General features: G+C 41.3%; 1 protein-coding gene across 3 annotated transcripts in view; it reads left to right on the top strand.

Annotated features, from left to right (window-relative positions):
• si:ch211-153b23.7 (TNFAIP3-interacting protein 3) overlaps nucleotides 1-14,669 on the top strand; it is a 50,711-nt gene extending 36,042 nt beyond the window's left edge. For 2 of the 3 annotated variants that reach the window (XM_061899661.1, XM_061899664.1), the window contains exons 5-8: nucleotides 2,300-2,401; nucleotides 4,040-4,105; nucleotides 4,305-4,430; nucleotides 11,971-14,669. In XM_061899661.1, coding sequence (XP_061755645.1) covers nucleotides 2,300-2,401; nucleotides 4,040-4,105; nucleotides 4,305-4,430; nucleotides 11,971-12,204 — 528 coding nt within the window. In that variant the 3' untranslated portion in view covers nucleotides 12,205-14,669. The remainder of the gene's footprint in view (nucleotides 1-2,299; nucleotides 2,402-4,039; nucleotides 4,106-4,304; nucleotides 4,431-11,970) is intronic. The other variant, XM_061899662.1, reaches the window with a different exon arrangement.
• Nucleotides 14,670-21,361: the final 6,692 nt, after the last annotated feature.

Consider the following 21,361-nt stretch of genomic DNA (forward strand, 5'->3'; position numbering starts at 1 on the left):
GGAAAAATAAATATACATTGTGAACCTGAACCAGGCTCTCATGATGATGTTTGGTGGTCCGAGGAACCCCTGAAGAGGGAAACCTCCACAATTTGTTGGCGGCTGCCCGCTGCCACCTTGGCGAGCACACTCGCAAGATCCGTTCGGGGGTCGTCTGCCCCGGTCTTCGGTGGTCCAGCCAGGTTGGGCGCCAAATTGTGGAGGTTTCCCTCAAACTCAAACTCAATTTCACCAGAAAAAAGTAACATTTAGGGAACTTAATGAAGAGTTGTATTTTTACTAGGCAAAATCACAATTTTATGAGAAAACTTAAAAATGTTCCCAATATTATAATAATAATCTGAACTTTTACTTGACAAAATTATGACACAAGTCGTCATTTTACCCCAAAAATTTCACTATTTTACGAGAACAACAAAAAATTGGCAATGTTGTGATAAAAGTCGGAATTTTAGTGAGGTGTGGCAGGACCGGCCTCGGGATTGGCGACAGGTGAGTGGATGACACAGCTGAAAGTGTTTGTCCAATCACCTGTCGCTCTGTTCCCAAAGTTATAATAATAATCACCATTTTTACTTGCCAAAATTATGAAATAAGTCATAATTTTACCCGAAAAAATGTCACTATTTTACAAGACCAACAAAGAAAATTGGCAATGTTGTGATAAAAGTCGGAATTTTATACGACAAACATAATTTTGCTTTAAAAAGTAATCACTTTACATTAAAAAAGTAATAATTTCACGAGAAAATATATCAATATTAGAGGAATAGAAAAAATATGAGAAATTGATCCCATTTTTATAAGAAAAAAGTCAACACACTGTAAGAAAAAGACTGCTTTTAGTTAATTTTTTGTTGTTGTTGTTTGTGATTGGTTTTTCTTCTTCATTATTTACTTCAAGTAAATACAGTAATTGCAGTGTGTCTCTATATACATATTTATTTGATGTTTTTTTATAAACAGTGTTGTATGAAAAGTCATATTTGTACTTAAAGCAAGTCACAATTTTGAAAGACAAACTTAACATTTTTGCAATATGATAAAAGTTGGAATTTTACTCAATAACAGTCACAATTTCACAAAAAAAGGCTTAACATTTTGGCAACTTTTAGAAAAGAGTCGTAATTTTACTCGAAAAAAGTAACAATTTTATAAAAAGAAAACTTAAAAATGTTCCCAATATTATAATAATAATCTGAATTTTCACTTGCCAAAACTATGACACACGTCATCATTTTACCCAAAAAAGGTCACTATTTTACAAGGGCAACAAAAAATTGGCAATGTTGTGATAAAAGTCTGAATTTTATATGACAAACGTCACCATTTTGTATTAAGAAGCAATCACTTTACATTAAAAAAATTTATAATTTCACGAGAAAATATTGCAATATTACAGAAACAGAAAGAATATGAGAATGTGTTCCCAATTTTATAAGAAAAAAGTCAACACATTGTAAGAAAAAGACTGCTTTTAGTTAATTTTTGGGAATTTTTTGTTTGTGATTGGTTTATAATCTTCATTATTTACTTCAAGTAATTACAGTGTATCTTTTATTCTTTGGAGGTCGGCCTCCCATGGGTCCTCCAGACCACCACGCACCGACATGAGCCCGGTTCAGGGTTACAATACGGTTTTATTTTTCAATCATTTCTGCAGCTTGCTTTGCAGCAAGTGTTCTTTTGTCTGTGACGGGCATGCTCTCGCTCTCACAACAGCTCCAACCACCTCTCTCTTCCCGGCCGCTGCTTATACAGAGTGACAGGTGATTAGATGACAAGGCCCACCTGGGCCATCTACGCACCTGTCGCTCCCGTTCCGCTGCAGGCCACGCCCCCCTCCACATATACATTTTTATTTTATCATTTTGCATTTCAATTCCTCACACACTTGTTATTGCATACGTTGGCCAGAGGGGGAGCACTTCAAATGTTTGCACTCACTTGTAATGTCATATGTTGACCAGAGGGGGGGCACTTTTAACAGTGAAACACGGTCAATTTGAAAAATCCCTCCTTTTGGGACCACCCTAATTTTGATAGATTTCACCACCATGGGTGCAAATGAGACATTCTCTATTAGATGCAATGTTTTTTTCTGTATTAGGACCATGATTTCGGTCCTAACTTTTTTGCCGGTCCTCATATGGAGGGTAATTTTCCTTGTTGGTGTCCTCAAGAAGGGTAAAAAATAGAAGAGCACACACACACAAACACACACACACACACACTAACATGCATGTTGATGCATGGCATGTAATCACTGAATTGCTCGTGTTGATGTATGACGGTGCAGAGTGCCAAGGATTATTACGAGCAGGCACTCATGCTGGAGCTGAAGAAGAATGAAGAGCGCCAAGCATATATCAGGCTATTGGAGGGCAGAACGCACCAAAAGGTACCATGACCCTTTATTACAGGGGTGTCCAAACTTTTCCCACAGAGGGCCGCACACTGAAAAATTAAGCATGCGGTAACCATTTTCATATTTTTCATTTTCAAACCATAACAAAATATATGGATTTTTTTTTTTTATCCTTAGGGCTCCTGGGGAGAGCATAGAGGGGCTCAGTCACTAAAGTGTTAAAAATAAGTCAAATTATTAATATTATTTTTTATTCAATGCTTACTGTAACTCTCTATATCAACTTGAAGGTTGATATAAAGTAAAACAAGGTTTTATGCCTTTTCTGTCAAAGACAACTTAGTTTTTTATAGTAAAACTGAAATATGCAGTATTTAGGCAGATGTGAAGTGAATTATATTATATAGCGCTTTTCTCTAGTGACTCAAAGCGCTTTACATAGTGAAACCCAATATCTAAGTTACATTTAAACCAGTGTGGGTGGCACTGGGAGCAGGTGGGTAAAGTGTCTTGCCCAAGGACACAACGGCAGTGACTAGGATGGCGGAAGCGGGAATCGAACCTGCAACCCTCAAGTTGCTGGCACGGGCGCTCTACCAACCGAGCTAGATAGATAGTACTTTATTGATTCCTTCAGGAGAGTTCCTTTATTTAGCAAGTAAAGCCTTCAGAGATCAATAATGCAGGACACCATTGATTTTAATTAATATTTTTGAGTAATCACAGTGAAAAGTTAAATAAAATCCTACTAAATATATTTGAGATCCGAAAGGTTCCCCACTCATAAAGTGATGCATTTTTATTAGGCTTTTTTTTCTACTTTTAACACTTAAATTTCAAGATCAACCTCCGATATATCTGTCGATTTTAAGTTTGAACTATTATGCTTGTTTTATGCTCTTTTGTCAAAACTTTGATGTTTTTATATGGCAACCACACAACATATGCATTATTTTTTCCACATAAAACATTTCAAAGTGATATTTTTTTAAGTAATATTTCATTATAACATAGATTTTTTTGTCCTTTTTTTTTTTTTGAGCAATGGCGGTGGCAGAGGGGTTCGTGCGTCTGCCTCACAATACGAAGGTCCTGCCGTCCTGGGTTCAAATCCAGGCTCGGGATCTTTCTGTGTGGAGTTTGCATGTTCTCCCCGTGAATGCGTGGGTTCCCTCCGGGTACTCCGGCTTCCTTCCACCTCCAAAGACATGCACCTGGGGATAGGTTGATTGGCAACACTAAATTGGCCCTAGTGTGTGAATGTGAGTGTGAATGTTGTCTGTCTATCTGTGTTGGCCCTGCGATGAGGTGGCGACTTGTCCAGGGTGTACCCCGCCTTCCGCCCGATTGTAGCTGAGATAGGCGCCAGCAACCCCCCGCGACCCCAAAATGGGAATAAGCGGTAGAAAATGGATCGAAAAAAAATAAAATAAAGACAAAAGGGGGAAAAAAACTGCCTGCATGGCAGCTTTGTGTCAACATTGCCACTTTTTCTCATTAAATTTCACCTCATTTCACTTTTTTTAAATGTTTTTTTTTTTTTTTGCAATACTATCAATTTTGCAATTTTTGCAGAATGTGTGGCAAATTGCCCCCTGGCCGCACTTTGGACACCCCTGCTTCATTATGTCTCTGGATTATCTGTAACACAGCTATTGTTTATAATTGCAGTGCAGTGCCTCTTCCAGGCCAGACGTGCAGGATCTAAAAGAGCAGCTGGAGGTTCTGCGGTGTCAGGTGAGCTTCACATTTTAGCGCGGAATCTAAATAATTCTTATGTGGTGAAAACTGCTCAACAGTCGACTGTTGTCATGGAGAGAGTGCTCAGAATTAGATGGTCAAACGCACCAGCAGGCGGTCGCTGGCATGAGTTTGAAGGTGGCGTATATTGACCTGTTGTATTGGTATTGACTCGCTGTCATGATGATGTCGGCAGAACCAGATCTATGAGACGGAATACCAGACGGAGCACGACAAGCACAAACACACACAGCAGGACAACCGCAGGCTGAGGAGGAAAAGGGAGAAGATGCGCCAACAGGTGGAGTTACTGCAGGAGCAGGTATAGTGTTATTCTTATACAGGTGTCAAAGTCAATGAATGATCAGAGGTGGGTAGTAACGCGCTACATTTACTCCGTTACATCTACTTGAGTAACTTTTGGGATAAATTGTACTTCTAAGAGTAGTTTTTATGCAACATACTTTTACTTGAGTATATTTATATAGAAGAAACGCTTCTTTTACTCCGTTCCATTTATCTGCAATCAGGTCGCTACTCGCTACTTTTTTTTATCGATCTGTTAATGCACGTTTTGTTTGTTTTGATTTTGTCAGACACGCATTCAAAGTAGAATCTACGCATGCCTGTGTTTCACCAATCACATGCAGTCACTGGTGACGTTGGACCAATCAAACAAAGCCAGGCGGTCACATGACCGTCACACGTAGAACCCGACATGTTGAAAAACTTATTGGGGTGTTACCATTTAGTGGTCAACTGTACGGAATATGTACTGTACTGTGCAATCTACTAATAAAAGTTTCAATCTATCAATCAAAAGTGTAAAAGAAAAAAGACACTTTTTATTTCAACCGTACTTCCCGTCAAAAGCCTAAAGACTGATCGCACAGTTCCTGTCTTCACAATAAAAGCGCCGCTCCATCGCGCCTGCGCTAACAAAATAAGAGTCTCCGAAAGCCAGCGCAAACAAGCTAGCAAGCTACGGAGTTTGCCGCCAATGTATTTCTTGTAAAGTGTATAAAAACGAATATGGAAGCTGGACAAATAAGATGCCAAAAACCAACAACTTTCATGTGGTATTAGACAGAAAAGACAAACTTTTTTTCTCCTCCATTTGAAAATGTGGACATTATCAGCACTATACTGTCTGATTCCAATCAATGCAAGTCATCAGAATCAGGTAATACACCAACTTATATTCTTGTCTTCATGAAAGATAGGAATTTATGTGTTAAACATGCATGTATATTCATTAAAACACCATTAACATGTCAACAAAAACGGCAAAATAAATAAATATAAATTATATACTGTATATATAAAGGTATGTATATATATGATATGTGTATGTATGTATATATGAGGTAGATCACCCCGACTTGGTCATTTATTAAGTAATTGATTAACGTCAGAGGTGGGTAGTAACGCGCTACATTTACTCCGTTACATTTACTTGAGCAACTTTTGGGATAAATTGTACTTCTACGAGTAGTTTTTATGCAACATACTTTTACTTTTACTTGAGTATATTTATAGAGAAGAAACGCTACTTTTACTCTGTTCCATTCATCTACATTCAGCTCGCTACTCGCTACTTTTTTTTTAATCGATCTATTAATGTTTGTTTTGGTTAATGACAGAGCTTCAAAGTAGAATTTACGCATGCCTGCGTTTCACCAATCACTTGCAGTCACTGGTGACGTTGGACCAATCAAACAGAGCCAGGCGGTCACATGACCCGACTTAAACGAGTTGAAAAACTTATTGGGGTGTTACCATTTAGTGGTCAACTGTGCGGAATATGTACTGTACTGTGCAATCTACTAATAAAAGTTTCAATCAATCAATCAAAAGTGTAAAGGAAAAAAGACACTTTTTATTTCAACCGTACTTCCCGTCAAAAGCCTAAAGACTGATCGCACAGTTCCTGTCTTCACAATAAAAGTGCCGCTCCATCGCGCCTGCGCTAACAAAATAAGAGTCTCCGGAAGCCAGAGCAAACAAGCTAGCAAGCTACGGAGTTTGCCGCCAATGTATTTCTTGTAAAGTGTATAAAAACGAATATGGAAGCTGGACAAATAAGATGCCAAAAACCAACAACTTTCATGTGGTATTAGACAGAAAAGAGGAACTTTTATCTCCTCCATTTGAAAACGTGGACGTCTGATTCCAATCAATGCAAGTCATCAGAATCAGGTAATACACCAACTTATATTCTTGTCTTCATTAAAGATAGGAATCTATATGTTAAACATGCATGTATATTCATTAAAACACCTTTAACATGTCAACAAAAACGGCAAAATAAATAAATATAAATTATATACTGTATATATAAAGGTATGTATATATATATGATATGTGTGTATGTATATATGAGGTAGATCAACTCGACTTGGTCATTCATTAAGTAATTGATTAATGTTGAAAAACTTATTGGGGTGTTACCATTTAGTGTTCAACTGTACGGAATATGTACTGTACTGTGCAATCTACTAATACAAGTTTTAATCAATCAATCAATCAATCTATGAATGAATGCCTACTGAGCTATGGTACTGTTAAGTTATTGTGGCTCAATTTGCCGTAATTTTTTATTTTATTTTAATGTATTATTATTTAGGGCTTCACGGTGGAAGAGGGGTTAGTGCGTCTGCCTCACAATACGAAGGTCCTGCAGTCCTGGGTTCAAATCCAGGCTCGGGATCTTTCTGTGTGGAGTTTGCATGTTCTCCCCGTGAATGCGTGGGTTCCCTCCGGGTACTCCGGCTTCCTCCCACTTCCAAAGACATGCACCTGGGGATAGGTTGATTGGCAACACTAAATGGTCCCTAGTGTGTGAATGTTGTCTGTCTATCTGTGTTGGCCCTGCGACTTGTCCAGGGCGTACCCCGCCTTCCACCCGATTGTAGCTGAGATAGGCACCAGCGCCCCCCGCAACCCCAAAAAGGGAATAAGTGGTAGAAAATGGATGGATGGATGTATTATTATTTAAAATATAATATTGTTTTAGTTGCTTAAGAGATATTCCTGGCTCTGAATTTGCTCATTGCTATTTTTATGTTTTTGTGCATTACTTGTTGCCGTAATCATTAAACAAACAGGTTACTCATCAGTTACTCAGTACTTGAGTAGTTTTTTCACAACATACTTTTTACTTTTACTCAAGTAAATATTTGGGTGACTACTTCTTACTTTTACTTGAGTAATAAATCTCTAAAGTAACAGTACTCTTACTTGAGTACAATTTCTGGCTACTCTACCCACCTCTGCCCGGGATGATATTTGATTGGTATTAGAACCGGCACGCAGACCACATCCGCCTGCTGTTGTTTTGCACGCACCAATACTCCATCATTTTCTAAATGGGGTCCTAGGGACCCCATCAAGTCATAACAATGGAGTACTGTTATGACTTGTTATGGGGTCACACTTTAACGCCGGTTCCGCATCGTAGTACCGAGGTTCGATTCCCTCGTGGATGCGTCAAACGAAGAACACAACAAAGGTACGATCCGAAAAATGTATTAACAAAAGGTGAGCTCTGAACAAAAACACTGGAGCTAATAAAAAGGGAAACAAAAGACGCTAGCCTGAAAGCTAGGAAATATAAAGAACTAAGACTTGGCATGAAGGCATAAAAAGTAAAAACAAAGATGATTAGCATGTGAGCTAAAGATGACTAGGTGGCTGAGCTAATGAGCTAGCGAGAAAAGCATACCTGACGTTACGTTGCGTGAAAACAAACTAGAGTCCCAGAAAGAATAAACAGAAGAGGTTGGCTTATAAAGGGAAGGTGATTAACAGAGAACAGGTGTGCAGGAACCGGGAGTAGCAGCTGAAACTAAGAAGTAACCATGGTGATGGACTAACAGGAAATAAACGGAACAAACGGAGAATGAGAACAAAGATGGAAAAATAAACAATGATATGTAAAGATCCGAGTCACGGATCGCAACTCACACTTTTTTTGAAAACAAAATATAAATGTATGCATGTATCCTGTTATATCTCACATTCTATATTGTGTTTTGGAAAAAGGTTGTCATAAACGTTACTTAATTCATTAAAAAAAATAATACAAAAGAAAATGTATACAGTTATAAACATTCATTCACTTTCTTCTTTCCTTCAGGGATCTAAACTGTACCGCTGCCGGTGTTTTCATCGATATTTTTATCGTACCGTATTTTCCGCACTATAAGGCGCACCTTCAATGAATAGCCTATTTTAAAACTTTGTTCATATATAAGGCGCACCGCATTATAAAGCGCATAGAATAAACGCTATAGTAGAGGATGGGGTTACGTTATGCATCCACTAGATGGAGCTGCACTAAAGGGAATGTCAACAAAACAGTCAGATAGGTCATCCATCTATTTTCTACCGCTTATTCCCTTTCGGAGTCGCGGGGGGCGTTGGTGCCTATCTCAGCTACAATCGGGCGGAAGGCGGGGTACACCCTGGACAAGTCGCCACCTCATCGCAGGGTCAACACAGATAGACAGACAACATTCACACTCACATTCACACACTAGGGCCCATTTAGTGTTTCCTATCAACCTATCCCCAGGTGCATGTCTTTGGAAGTGGGAGGAAGCCGGAGTACCCGGAGGGAACCACGCATTCACGGGGAGAACATGCAAACTCCACACAGAAAGATCCCGAGCCTGGATTTGAACCCAGGACTGCAGGACCTTCGTATTGTGAGGCAGACGCACTAACCCCTCTGCCACCGTGAAGCCTCAGATAGGTCAGTCAAACTTTATTAAAAGATTACAAACCAGCGTTCTAACAGCTCCGTTCACTCCCAAAATTAATAAACGGCTGATTTATTATTTTCCCCGATTAAATAAACACGTAAAAAACTGTCTGATACTTTTACGGTAAATCAAATGTTAGTGCAATCACAATATAGTAACCTTCGAAATAGTGCAAAGCAATAATATATCAATAACTCAACGTTGCTCAAAGGATAATGTCACACAACACAACACACAAAATAAACATGTAAAGCTCACTTTATTAAGTTATTCCTCATCCATGATTCCATCAAATTCCTCTTCTTCAGTGTTGGAATCAAACAGTTGGGCGAATACGACATCCAACATGCCCGGCTCCGTCTCGTTGAAGTCGTCATTAAAGGAATCAGTGTCGCTGCTGTTAATGTTCAATTCTCTCACTGCTGCTCTATTCCCGTCTTCTACTGTGTGACTGATCACCTTGAGTTTAAACTCTGCGTCGTAAGCGTGTCTCTTAATAGGAACCATTTTGGGCTCATTACATAAACACACAGAAACTTCACGCCTCCCGCAGTCATATATCCCAGCATGCACGAGGGAAAATGAAGTTGGGGGCTGCTTACCGTAGTTGCAAGACCGCCATCCATCCATTTTCTACCGCTTATTGTGGCTCAATATCGGTCCATATATAAAGCGCTCCGGATTATAAGGCGCATTGTCAGCTTTTGAGAAAATTTGAGGTTTTTAGGTGCGCCTTATAGTGCGGAAAATACAGTTTCTGATCAACATAGGCTTTACTGGAAAATAAAATGAAGACCACATGAACAAAATACAATCACGATAATGGATGGAAAAATAAAAAAAGATCAAATAAAATATTGATAAATACAGTTTTTCTTTGGGCATTTTACAGCATACTCAAAACTGAGAAGTAACTCAATTGCAACAGTATTTTTTATTTCCTTGTATAATGACAGTGAAGTATAAAAATAACCGAACATGTGTATTTGTACTAAAGCATATATATATATATATATATATACAGTTGTGATCAAAATTATTCAACCCACCCACAATTTTGGTGTTTTAGCAAGTTGGACATTTATTCCGTATTTTGTTTATAGTCATATCAAATAAAGATGCATTAAATAGACAAATGCAACTTGAATTACAACATTATATTTTGTAACATACCAAACAGTGTCATTCCTCTTAATATCTCATTGACAAAATTATTCAACCCCTTGAAGATCATAACTCCTAAGAACAGAATTTGAATAAGGTATTTTCAATCAGGTGTTGTAAACACCTGTAGATGTGATTAGAACCATAACGAGCAACAATTAAACTGATTGAAAAAGACTGTGACACTCAGCTTCTTGTAGATGATCAATGGTGTATTTGCAACATGGTGAAGTCCAGGGAGTGGTCAAAGAAGTCAAGAGAGGAGGTAATTTATCTTCATAAGAAAGGATATGGATATAAGAAAAAGGTAAATACATTACACCTTCCAAGAGACACAGTTGGGAGCATAATTCGCAAGTTTAAAGGTAAAGGCACAGTGGAAACACTACCTGGGCGTGGTTGAAAGAGGATGCTCTGTGCAACTGCTGTCCGGTATTTGAAGCGTACAGTGGTGAAAAACCCCCGGGTAACAGCTGAGGAACTACAACAGGACATTGCAGAGGGGGGAACGCAGGTTTCGTCCCAGACAATAAGGCGCACACTACGAGATGAAGGCCTCCATGCCAGAACTCCCAGGCGCACCCCACTTCTGACTACCAGGCACAAGAAACATAGACTCCAGTATGCCAAAAATCATCTGGACAACCCCCAAAGGTTTTGGGAAACTGTTCTATGGCGTGATGAGACAAAACTGGAACTCTTTGGGCCTATGAATCAACGTTATGTCTGGAGGAGAAAAAAATGAAGCTTAGAAAGAGAAGAACACCTCGCCTACTGTTAAGCATGGTGGGGGGTCAATCATGCTCTGGGGCTGTTTCTCTGCCTCAGGTACCGGGAATCTCCAGTGCGTTCAAGGCAATATGAATTCTATTTCCTAGCAGGATATATTAGCTGCAAATGTCATGAAGTCAGTGACGAAGCTGAGGCTTGGGAGACGTTGGACCTTCCAACAGGACAAGGATCCCAAGCATACCTCCAAATCAACATCAGAGTGGTTGCAGAAGAAGGGCTGGAAGACTCTGGAGTGGCCTTCACAGTTGCCAGACCTAAATCCTCTAGAAAAGCTGTGGTGGGACTTGAAGAAGGCAGTTGCAGCACACAAGCCCAAGAATATGAATGAACTGGAGGCCTTTGCCCAAGAGGAATGGGCTAAAATACTGTAGATGCTTGCAAGAAGCTTATGTATCACCTTTGAAGGATGTCATTACTGCCAAAGGGTGTTCTACTAAGTACTAAAGATGCATGGAACTAGGGGGTTGAATCATTTTGTCAATGAGATATTAAGAAAAATGTCCTTTTTTGGTATTTTGTAAAATACAGTGTTACAATTTAAGTTGCATTTGTTTATTTGACACATCTTTATTTGATATGACTATAAACAAAATACGGAATAAATGTCCAACTTGCTAAAACACCAAAATTGTGTGGGGGTTCAATAATTTTGATCACAACTGTATATATATATGGACACTCTATTTTAAGTGTGCTGTAAAATGCCCAAAGAAAAACTGTATTTATCAATACTTTATTTTATTGATTTTTTTATTTTTCCATCCTTTATCCTGATTGTATTTCGTTTATGTGTTATTCATTATATTTTCCAGTAAAGCCTATGTTGATCAGAAACTACAGTAGGAAGGAGATTCTTATGGCCCCATTCGTCGCGGTTTACCTGACGCATGAAACGTGACAATTTCGGGGGGGTGTACTATTCACTGTAGCCACTAGATGGCAGTAGAGTGTTGAATGTCTTTAAATGTGTTTTAGGGCAACGCCGGCTGGGTACACAGTATCAGTTGCTTTGTAGGTTGGCGCGTTTCTTTATTTTCAACAGACTGCAATGCAAAATGATTGATGTACTTTGTAGTTATATTTTGAATAGTATTTTTCCTTTAATTCCATACTTTTTTTTTCTTTGCCTTTTGATCGCAGCTTAAAGTGTATGAGGACGACTTCCGACGTGAGCGGTCAGACAAACAGATACTGCAGAAGATGCTGTTGAAAAAAACCCTTCCGAGCAAGGAACCAGTGCTGGTGCACCGCTGCAATAACATGTTGTCACCACTAGAGGGAGACAAAGGCAGACAAAATGCAAAGGTAGTCCACCTAGCGAGAGAACAGCACCACCTGCTCTGTCTCAAGCACCCAGACAGGGACAACGACTGAGAAATTGCACTCCGATCATATTCATGTCCCAGAACTCCTGGAAAAAAAAAAAAAAATACTAAAAACAAAAAACAAACGTGATGTGGGAGCATAGATGTAGTTACTTGAATTCATACTCGTGTTCAAATGATCATCATAAATAAACACACATTAAACCTGTAATAAGCATTAAAAAATGTAAACATCCATCCATCCATCATCCTCCGCCCATCCGAGGTCGGGTCGCGGGGGCAACAGCCTAAGCAGGGAATCCCAGACTTCCCTCTCCCCAGCCACTTCGTCTAGATCCCGAAGCGAGACATAGTCTTCCCAACGTGTCCTGGGTTTTCCCCGTGGCCTCCTACCGGTTGGACGTGCCCTAAACACCTCCCTAGGGAGGCGTTCGGGTGGCATCCTGACCAGATGCCCGAACCACCTCATCTGGCTCCTCTCCATTTGGAGGAGCAGCGGCTTTACTTTGAGTTCCTCCCGGATGGCAGAGCTTCTCACCCTATCTCTAAGGGAGAGACCCGCCACACGGCGGAGGAAACTCATTTGGGCCGCTTGTACCCGTGGTCTTATCCTTTCGGTCATGACCCAAAGCTCATGACCATAGGTGAGGATGGGAACGTAGATCGACCGGTAAATTGAGAGCTCTGCCTTCCGGCTCAGCTCCTTCTTCACCACAACGGATCGGTACAACGTCCGCATTACTGAAGACGCTGCACCGATCCGCCTGTCGATCTCACGATCCACTCTTCCCTCACTCGTGAACAAGACTCCTAGGTACTTGAACTCCTCCACTTGGGGCAGGGTCTCCTCCCCAACCTGGAGATGGCACTCCACCCTTTTCCGGGCGAGAACCATGGACTCGGACTTGGAGGTGCTGATTCTCATTCCGGTCGCTTCACACTCTGCTGCGAACCGATCCAGTGAGAGCTGAAGATCCCGGTCAGATGAAGCCATCAGGACCACATCATCTGCAAAAAGCAGAGACCTAATCCTGCGGTCACCAAACCGGAACCCCTCAACGCCTTGACTGCGCCTAAAAATTCTGTCCATAAAAGTTATGAACAGAATGGGTGACAAAGGACAGCCTTGGCGGAGTCCAACCCTCACTGGAAATGTGTTCGACTTACTGCCGGCAAATGTAAACATGAATAGGCTATTTCTGTTCAACGTTATGTTTATTAGACTTAGACATACTTTAATGATCCACAAGGGAAATTGTTCCACACAGTAACTCAGTTACCATGATGGAAAGTGTAAGGATGGAAAGGACAATGCAGGTATAAATAGACTAAATACAGCGATGTGAAATAAAACATGTGTACTTAATATTTACATAATATATGTACAGTATATTATATATACACATATATATATAATAATATATTATGTATCTATCATATATAGCAGGGGTCGGCAATCCGCGGCTCTTTGATCACTCTGTTGTGGCTCAGCTGCTAAAATGCCGACCCCAATTATTATTCCGGGAGGTTTCCGGATTTTAGGGGCTCTCTCAGAAATCACCCGGGATAACATTCTCCAATTTTCACCTGTTCTTCAATATTGAGAGTGTGCAGTGATGGCAAGGCCTTTAATCCTCTCTACAACATATCGTCGCTCTAGCTTTTACACCACGCAATCTACGTGCCGACTGGTCATATTTTATATTCAGCCACGCATACTTAACAGCCATACAGGTTACACTGAGGGTTGTGATATAAACAACTTTAACAGTCTTACTAATATGCGCCACACTGTGAACCCACACCAAACAAGAATGACAAACATTTTGGGAGGACATCGGCACTATAAGACAACAGAAACACAACAGAAAAAATACCCAGAATCCCATGCATCCCTAACTATTGCGGGCTACATTATACACACCCGCCGACCTCAACCGACGCACAAAGGGATGGGGGTATTTGGTGCTAGCGAGGGTGTATAATGTAGCCCGGAAGAGTAGGTATGCATGGGATTCTGGGTATTTGTTATTTTGTGTTTATGTTGTGTTACAGTGCCGATGTTCTCCCGAAATGTGTTTGTCATTCTTGTTTGGTGAGGCGCATATTAGTAACCGTGTTCAATTTGTTTAAACAGGCACTCTCAGTGTGACCTGTATGGCTGTTAAAAAGTATGCCTTGCAATAGTTTGTGTGCGTCTGCAGAAGCCTCATACAACATGTGACTGGGCTGACAAGCTGTTAGAACGAGTTGGAGAGGGCGCCAAAGGCAGCGCCTTCATAGGATGCTCTTTTTATAGTTGTTCGGGGGAATTTCGGCAAACATTTGCGAGAAAAGTTGATCTGACATTTGGTAGTCTCGGAATATTCGGGAGGCTTGGCAAGTGTGATGCTGTCAAGCAACATTCTTATAGAAGTCGCGGGCCCCACTATTATTAAATTTTCATCTTAAAGTGTGGGCCGCGTGTCTGAGACCCCTGGTTTATACATAGCACAAAGTAAAAAAAAAACTGTATGCAGTGTTGTTTCATTTTAAATTTTTAAAGAGTTTTGTGGCTCCCATTGTTTTCCTTACTTTGTGAAACGGGTAAAAATGGCTCCTTGAGTGGAAAAGGTTGCCAACCCCTGATATATAGAGTGTATAACAATTACAATGTACAATAATATGTGACAGGTGTCAGGTAATAGAGAGATATCATCTATTGCTGTATGGCGAGTGATTATCCAGCTGGATGGAATACGGAATGAAGGAGTTCTTGAATCGAAGACTGTGGGAACGAAGCTGAAGGAGCCTGATGGAGTAAGAACTCCGCTGTCCCTCAATTGTCTGGTGGAGTGGGTGGGCAGGATTGTCCATGATGGTCGGCAGTTTGTCCAGTGTCTTCCTCTCCCTTCCTGACACAAACGCCTCCAACTGCGTACCAACAGTTAGGCCGGCTTTCCCGATCAGTTTGTCAATCCGGTTTAAGTCCCTTTTTGCTGGTGCTGCTCCCCCAACCAACCACTGAAAATATCTCCAACAGCTTGCTGCACACATTAAAGGACCTAAGCTTCCTCAGAAAAAAAGAGTCTGCTCATGCCCTTCTTGTAAACTGCATTGCAGTTGTCCTTCCAGTCCAGTCTGCTGTTCAAGTGGACTCCCAGGTACTTATACTGCCCCACTACTGCCATCTCCCGTTACCCCAAAGGGAATAAGCGGTAGGAAATGGATGGGTTATAAGTGCGTGATGGATGAATCTTTTGGCAGTCCAAGAGGGCGAGGCAAAGAGGGTTGTCCGTAAGCAGGCAGGTGGTCGAGGGCGGGAGAGAAGTGACAAGGTCCGTGTCCAGGCGAGGGGAGAGGAAGGCAGTCTAAAATCCCGAGGGAGGTCGAGGCACAGAGCTCGAACACACGGGACAAGATGGGTACTGCGGGAAAAACAAGGAACATGAGACGAGGAAAAAAGGAGGACGAGGAGAACTAGTGCGAGGACAACAGGAGGGAAGCCAGGACGTGAAAGCTTACTGCGAAGAGTTAACGACGTTCCGCCGTTGGTTCCAAGGGTAGACTGCTCTTCATGCTGTCTCCCTGATTTTTGCCAGGTGAGCTGATAGCCGACAATCTGCAGCTGCGGCGTTGCGTGGGCGTGAGGCGGGTGCGGGCACATGTTTGTGGATCGAATTGTGGGTTCGAGACCACGCCGTGACACAATGTTTATGTTGTTTAAAGTACAAGTGAAAACACAGCTTCGCCACTTTAGTCATAGTTTTTATATTTTAAGCCCACATAAGGGCAAGGAAAACTCACACCCAGTGGGACGTCGGTGACAATGATGACTATGAGAACCTTGGAGAGGAGGAAAGCAATGGATGTCGAGCGGGTCTAACATGATACTGTGAAAGTTCAATCCATAATGGATCCAACACAGCAGCGAGAGTCCCGTTCACAGCGGAGCCAGCAGGAAACCATCCCAAGCGGAGGCGGATCAGCAGCGCAGGGATGTCCCAAGCCGATACACAGGCAAGCGGTCCATCCTGGGTCCCGACTCTGGACGAGCGGTCCATCCTGGGTCCCGACTCTGGACAGCCAGTACGTCATCCATGGCCACCGGATCGGACCGGACCCCCTCCACAAGGGAGAGTGGGACATAGGAGAAAAAGAAAAGAAACGGCAGATCAACTGGTCTAAAAAGGGAGTCTATTAAAAGGCTAGAGTATACAAATGAGTTTTAAGGTGAGACTTAAATGCTTCTACGGAGCGGGCATCCCGAACTGTTACCGGGAGGGCATTCCAGAGTACTGGAGCCCGAAATGAAATGAAAACGCTCTATAGCCGTAGTGGTTTGTGTTGTGTTTTGTGCAGCCCTTTGAGACACTAGTGATTTAGGGCTATATAAGTAAACATTGATTGATTGATTTATATTTAAGAAGCTCCTCAATGACTTTGGCTCCGGACTTTTTCTGTTTGTTTGAGATCTTCATTGCTCATTACTGTCCCAAGCGGTGGAAAAGTGTCTTACAACTGCGAACCATACCGGTCCCCAGCTGAGAAACATGTTTTTTGGAAGCCCTCTGGGGGGCGCTGGCGGCCCAGCAGTGGTTAAGAAACACTGTTGTAGTGCATGTATTTTTTAATGTAGAGTGTCACTGTTAGGTAAATGCTGTTTGTCCAAATTGTTGGTCCACATCCAAACCACTTTTGTGCATCATCAAACAACACAACAGTTCACAGTACTTGGGTTTTTTATTGCGCCACTGATACTGTTTGTTTGACAGTAGTTGCAACATCATCACTCACAAGGAAATTTCTCCGACCTCACGTTATTGTGAAGTTATTTCATCACTCTAAATAGGTATTGTCTGAATAGCTGGCAACACAAGTGAGTAGTGAATGTCTTAATTGTAGTCGCTTGACTGCATTTTCCAGTACCTTGGCGGAAGTCTAGCTACTTTTTTAATGGTTATCTTATCCACTCGCTTAGCTAATTTTAGACCCATGTAGCGAGTAGCTTACATTAAAGCTACAAAAAGAGACAATGGACAGTGAATCCAGCCCCTCCAGCCTCCAAATTGAGAAAATAGAAGTACCTGGATGAATGAAAACATGCATACATATGGAGAAAACCCATTTTCACAGTATCATGTTAGACCCGCTCAACATCCATTGCTTTCGGTCCCCTAGAGGGGGGGGTTGCCCACTTCTGAGGTCCTCTCCAAGGTTTCTCATAGTCAGCATTGTCATTGGCGTCCCACTGGATGTGAATTCTCCCTGCCCACTGGGTGTGAGTTTTCCTTGCCCTTTTGTGGGTTCTTCCGAAGATGTCGTAGTCGTAATGGTTTGTACAGTCCTTTGAGACATTTGTGATTTAGGCCTATATAAATAAACATTGATTGATTGATGGTGTTCATATGGTGAGTCACAATTGTCAAAAGTTAGGGCGAAACGTTACAAAACTGGCAAATCAAGGCAACATAAAGTGGGTCATCGAAACCAGGGAGCAAAATCTTAACAGACACGCGCTCATGTCACATGACACGTCTCAAAAAAAAAAAACATACTTGAAAATGGCAGAGAAGAATAGGTTTTTCCTTTAGTTATTAAGATGAAGTGAAGGAAACCCACAATAATGTTAAAGGCCTACTGAAATAAGATTTTCTCATTTAAACGGGGTTAGCAGGTCCATTCTATGTGTCATACTTGATGATTTCGCGATATCGCCATATTTTTGCTGAAAGGATTTAGTAGAGAACATTGACGATAAAGTTCGCAATTTTTGGTCGCTAATAAAAAAGTCTTGCCTGTGCCGGAAGTAGCAGACGATGTGCGCGTGACGTCACGGGTTGTGGAGCTCCTCACATCCTCACATTGTTTACAATCATAGCCACCAGCAGCAAGAGTGATTCGGACCGAGAAAGTGACGATTTCTTTGTTAATTTGAGCGAGGATGAAAGATTCGTGGATGAGGAAGGTTAGAGTGAAGCACTAGAATATAAAAAATGTAAAAAAAGGCGAGGGCAGTGAGAGTGATTCAGATGTTATTAGACACATTTACTAGGATAAATTCTGGAAAATCCCTTATCTGATTATTGTGTTACTAGTTTTTTAGTGAGATTATAAATTCATACCTGAAAGTCGGAGGGGTGTGTTGACCGCCAGTGTCTCTGATGGAAGCCATGGAGGAGCCAAGAAAGTCGCAGCTGCCTTTTTGACGGATGCTGCAGGAGGACGCAAGCTCCGTTGATGTCTCCGGTAAGAGCCGACTTATTACCACAATTTTCTCACCGAAACCTGCCGGTTGACATGTGGTCGGGAAACGTGTTCTCTTGACCGCTCTGTTCCATATTAAAGCTTCACAACAAACAAAGAAACACCGGCTGTGTTTTGGTTGCTAAAGGCAGCTGCAAACCACCGCTTTCCACCAACAGCATTCTTCTTTGTAGTCTCCATTATTAATTGAAGAAATTGCAAAACATTCAGCAACAGAGATGTCCAAAATATTGTGTCATTTTGCGATTAAATCGGACGACTTTTAGCAGTGAGTGGTACTGTGATAAAATGTCGGCTCCAACCAATAACGACACAAGCGTTGTCATTCCGCGACGTTTTCAACAGGAAACTTGGCGGGAAATTTAAAATTGCAATTTAGTAAACTAAACCGGCCTTATTGGCATGTGTTGCAATGTTAATATTTCATCATTGATATATAAACTATCAGACTGTGTGGTCGCTAGTAGTGGCTTTCAGTAGGACTTTAAGAGAAAACAACGCCCCAAACTATAGTTTTTAGTTATTTACTCTGTACACCAAAATCAGAACTGCTTTCTTCATCTAAGACATGGAACACACATTTAAAAACACATTAAGGTGAGTTAAGTTGGTGTACCCCGCATACCGCCTGAATGCAGCAGAGATAGGCTCCAGCACCCTCCGTGACCCCGAAAGGGACAAGCTGTAGAAAATGGATGGATGGATCAATTAATCAATCAATCAATGTTTACTTATATAGCCCTAAATCACTAGTGTCTCAAAGGGCTGCACAAACCACTACCACATCCTCAGTAGGCCCACATAAGGGCAAGGAAAAACTCACACCCAGTGGGACGTCGGTGACGATGACTATGAGAACCTTGGAGAGGAGGAAAGCAATGGATGTCGAGCGGGTCTAACATGATACTGTGAAAGTTCAATCTATAATGGATCCAACACAGTCGCGAGAGTCCAGTCCAAAGCGGATCCAAAACAGCAGCGAGAGTCCCGTTCACAGCGGAGCCAGCAGGAAACCATCCCAAGCGGAGGCGGATCAGCAGCGCAGAGATGTCCCCAGCCGATACACAGGCAAGCAGTACATGGCCACCGGATCGGACCGGACCCCCTCCACAAGGGAGAGTGGGACATAGGAGAAAAAGAAAATAAACGGCAGATCAACTGGTCTAAAAAGGGAGTCTATTTAAAGGCTAGAGTATACAAATGAGTTTTAAGGTGAGACTTAAATGCTTCTACTGAGGTAGCATCTCAAACTGTTACCGGGAGGGCATTCCAGAGTACTGGAGCCCGAAATGAAAAAGCTCTATAGCCCGCAGACTTTTTTTGGACTTTGGGAATCCCTAATAAGCCGGAGTCCTTTGAACGCAGATTTCTTGCCGGGACATATGGTACAATACAATCGGCAAGATAAGATGGAGCTAGACCGTGTAGTATTTTATACGTAAGTAGTAAAACCTTAAAGTCACATCTTAAGTGCACAGGAAGCCAGTGCAGGTGAGCCAGTATAAGTATATATGTATGTATATATGTATATAAAGGTATATACAGTATAGGTATATATGTATGTATATAAAGGTATATACAGTATAGGTATATATGTATGTATATATGTATATAAAGGTATATACAGTATAGGTATATATGTATGTATATATGTATATAAAGGTATATACAGTATAGGTATATATGTATGTATATATGTATATAAAGGTATATACAGTACAGGCGTAATGTGGTCAAACTTTCTTGTTCTTGTCAAAAGTCTAGCAGCCGCATTTTGTACCAACTGTAATCTTTTAATGCTAGACATGGGGAGACCCGAAAATAATACGTTACAGTAGTCGAGGCGAGACGTAACAAACGCATGTTTAATGATCTCGGCGTCTTTAGTGGACAGAATGGAGCGGATTTTAGCGATATTACGGAGATGAAAGAAGGCCGTTTTAGTAACGCTTTTAATGTGTGCCTCAAAGGAGAGAGTTGGGTCGAAGATAATACCCAGATTTTTTACAGAGTCACCTTGTTTTATTATTTGGTTGTCAAATGTTAAAGTTGTATTATTAAATAGAGGTCGGTGTCTAGCAGGACCGATAATCAGCATTTCCGTTTTTTTGGCTTTAAGTTGCAAAAAATTAGTGGACATCCATTGTCTAATTTCATTAAGACATGCTTCCAACTGACTACAGTCCGGCGTGTTGGTCAGCTTTAGGGGCATGCAGAGTTGGGTGTCATCAGCATAGCAGTGAAAGCTAATATCGTATTTGCGTATGACATCACCCAGCTTACCAACTGTAATCTTTTAATGCTAGACATGGGGAGACCCGAAAATAATACGTTACAGTAATCGAGCCGAGGCGTAACAAACGCATGGATAATGATGTCAGCGTCATTAGTGGACAGAATGGAGCGGATTTTAGCGATATTACAGAGATGAAAGAAAGAAGGCCGTTTTAGTAATGATTTTAATGTGTGACTCAAAGGAGAGAGTTGGGTCGAAGATAATACCCATATTTTTTACCGAGTCACCTTGTTTTATTATTTGGTTGTCAAATGTTAAAGTTGTATTATTAAATAGAGGTCGGTGTCTAGCAGGACCGATAATCAGCATTTCCGTTTTTTTGGCTTTAAGTTGCAAAAAATTAGTGGACATCCATTGTCTAATTTCATTAAGACATGCTTCCAACTGACTACAGTCCGGCGTGTTGGTCAGCTTTAGGGGCATGCAGAGTTGGGTGTCATCAGCATAGCAGTGAAAGCTAATATCGTATTTGCGTATGACATCACCCAGCTTACCAACTGTAATCTTTTAATGCTAGACATGGGGAGACCCGAAAATAATACGTTACAGTAATCGAGCCGAGGCGTAACAAACGCATGGATAATGATGTCAGCGTCATTAGTGGACAGAATGGAGCGAATTTTAGCGATATTACAGAGATGAAAGAAAGAAGGCCGTTTTAGTA

This window comes from Nerophis ophidion, linkage group LG05, assembly GCF_033978795.1.
Source record: "Nerophis ophidion isolate RoL-2023_Sa linkage group LG05, RoL_Noph_v1.0, whole genome shotgun sequence".
Classification (NCBI taxonomy): Eukaryota; Metazoa; Chordata; class Actinopteri; order Syngnathiformes; family Syngnathidae; genus Nerophis; species Nerophis ophidion.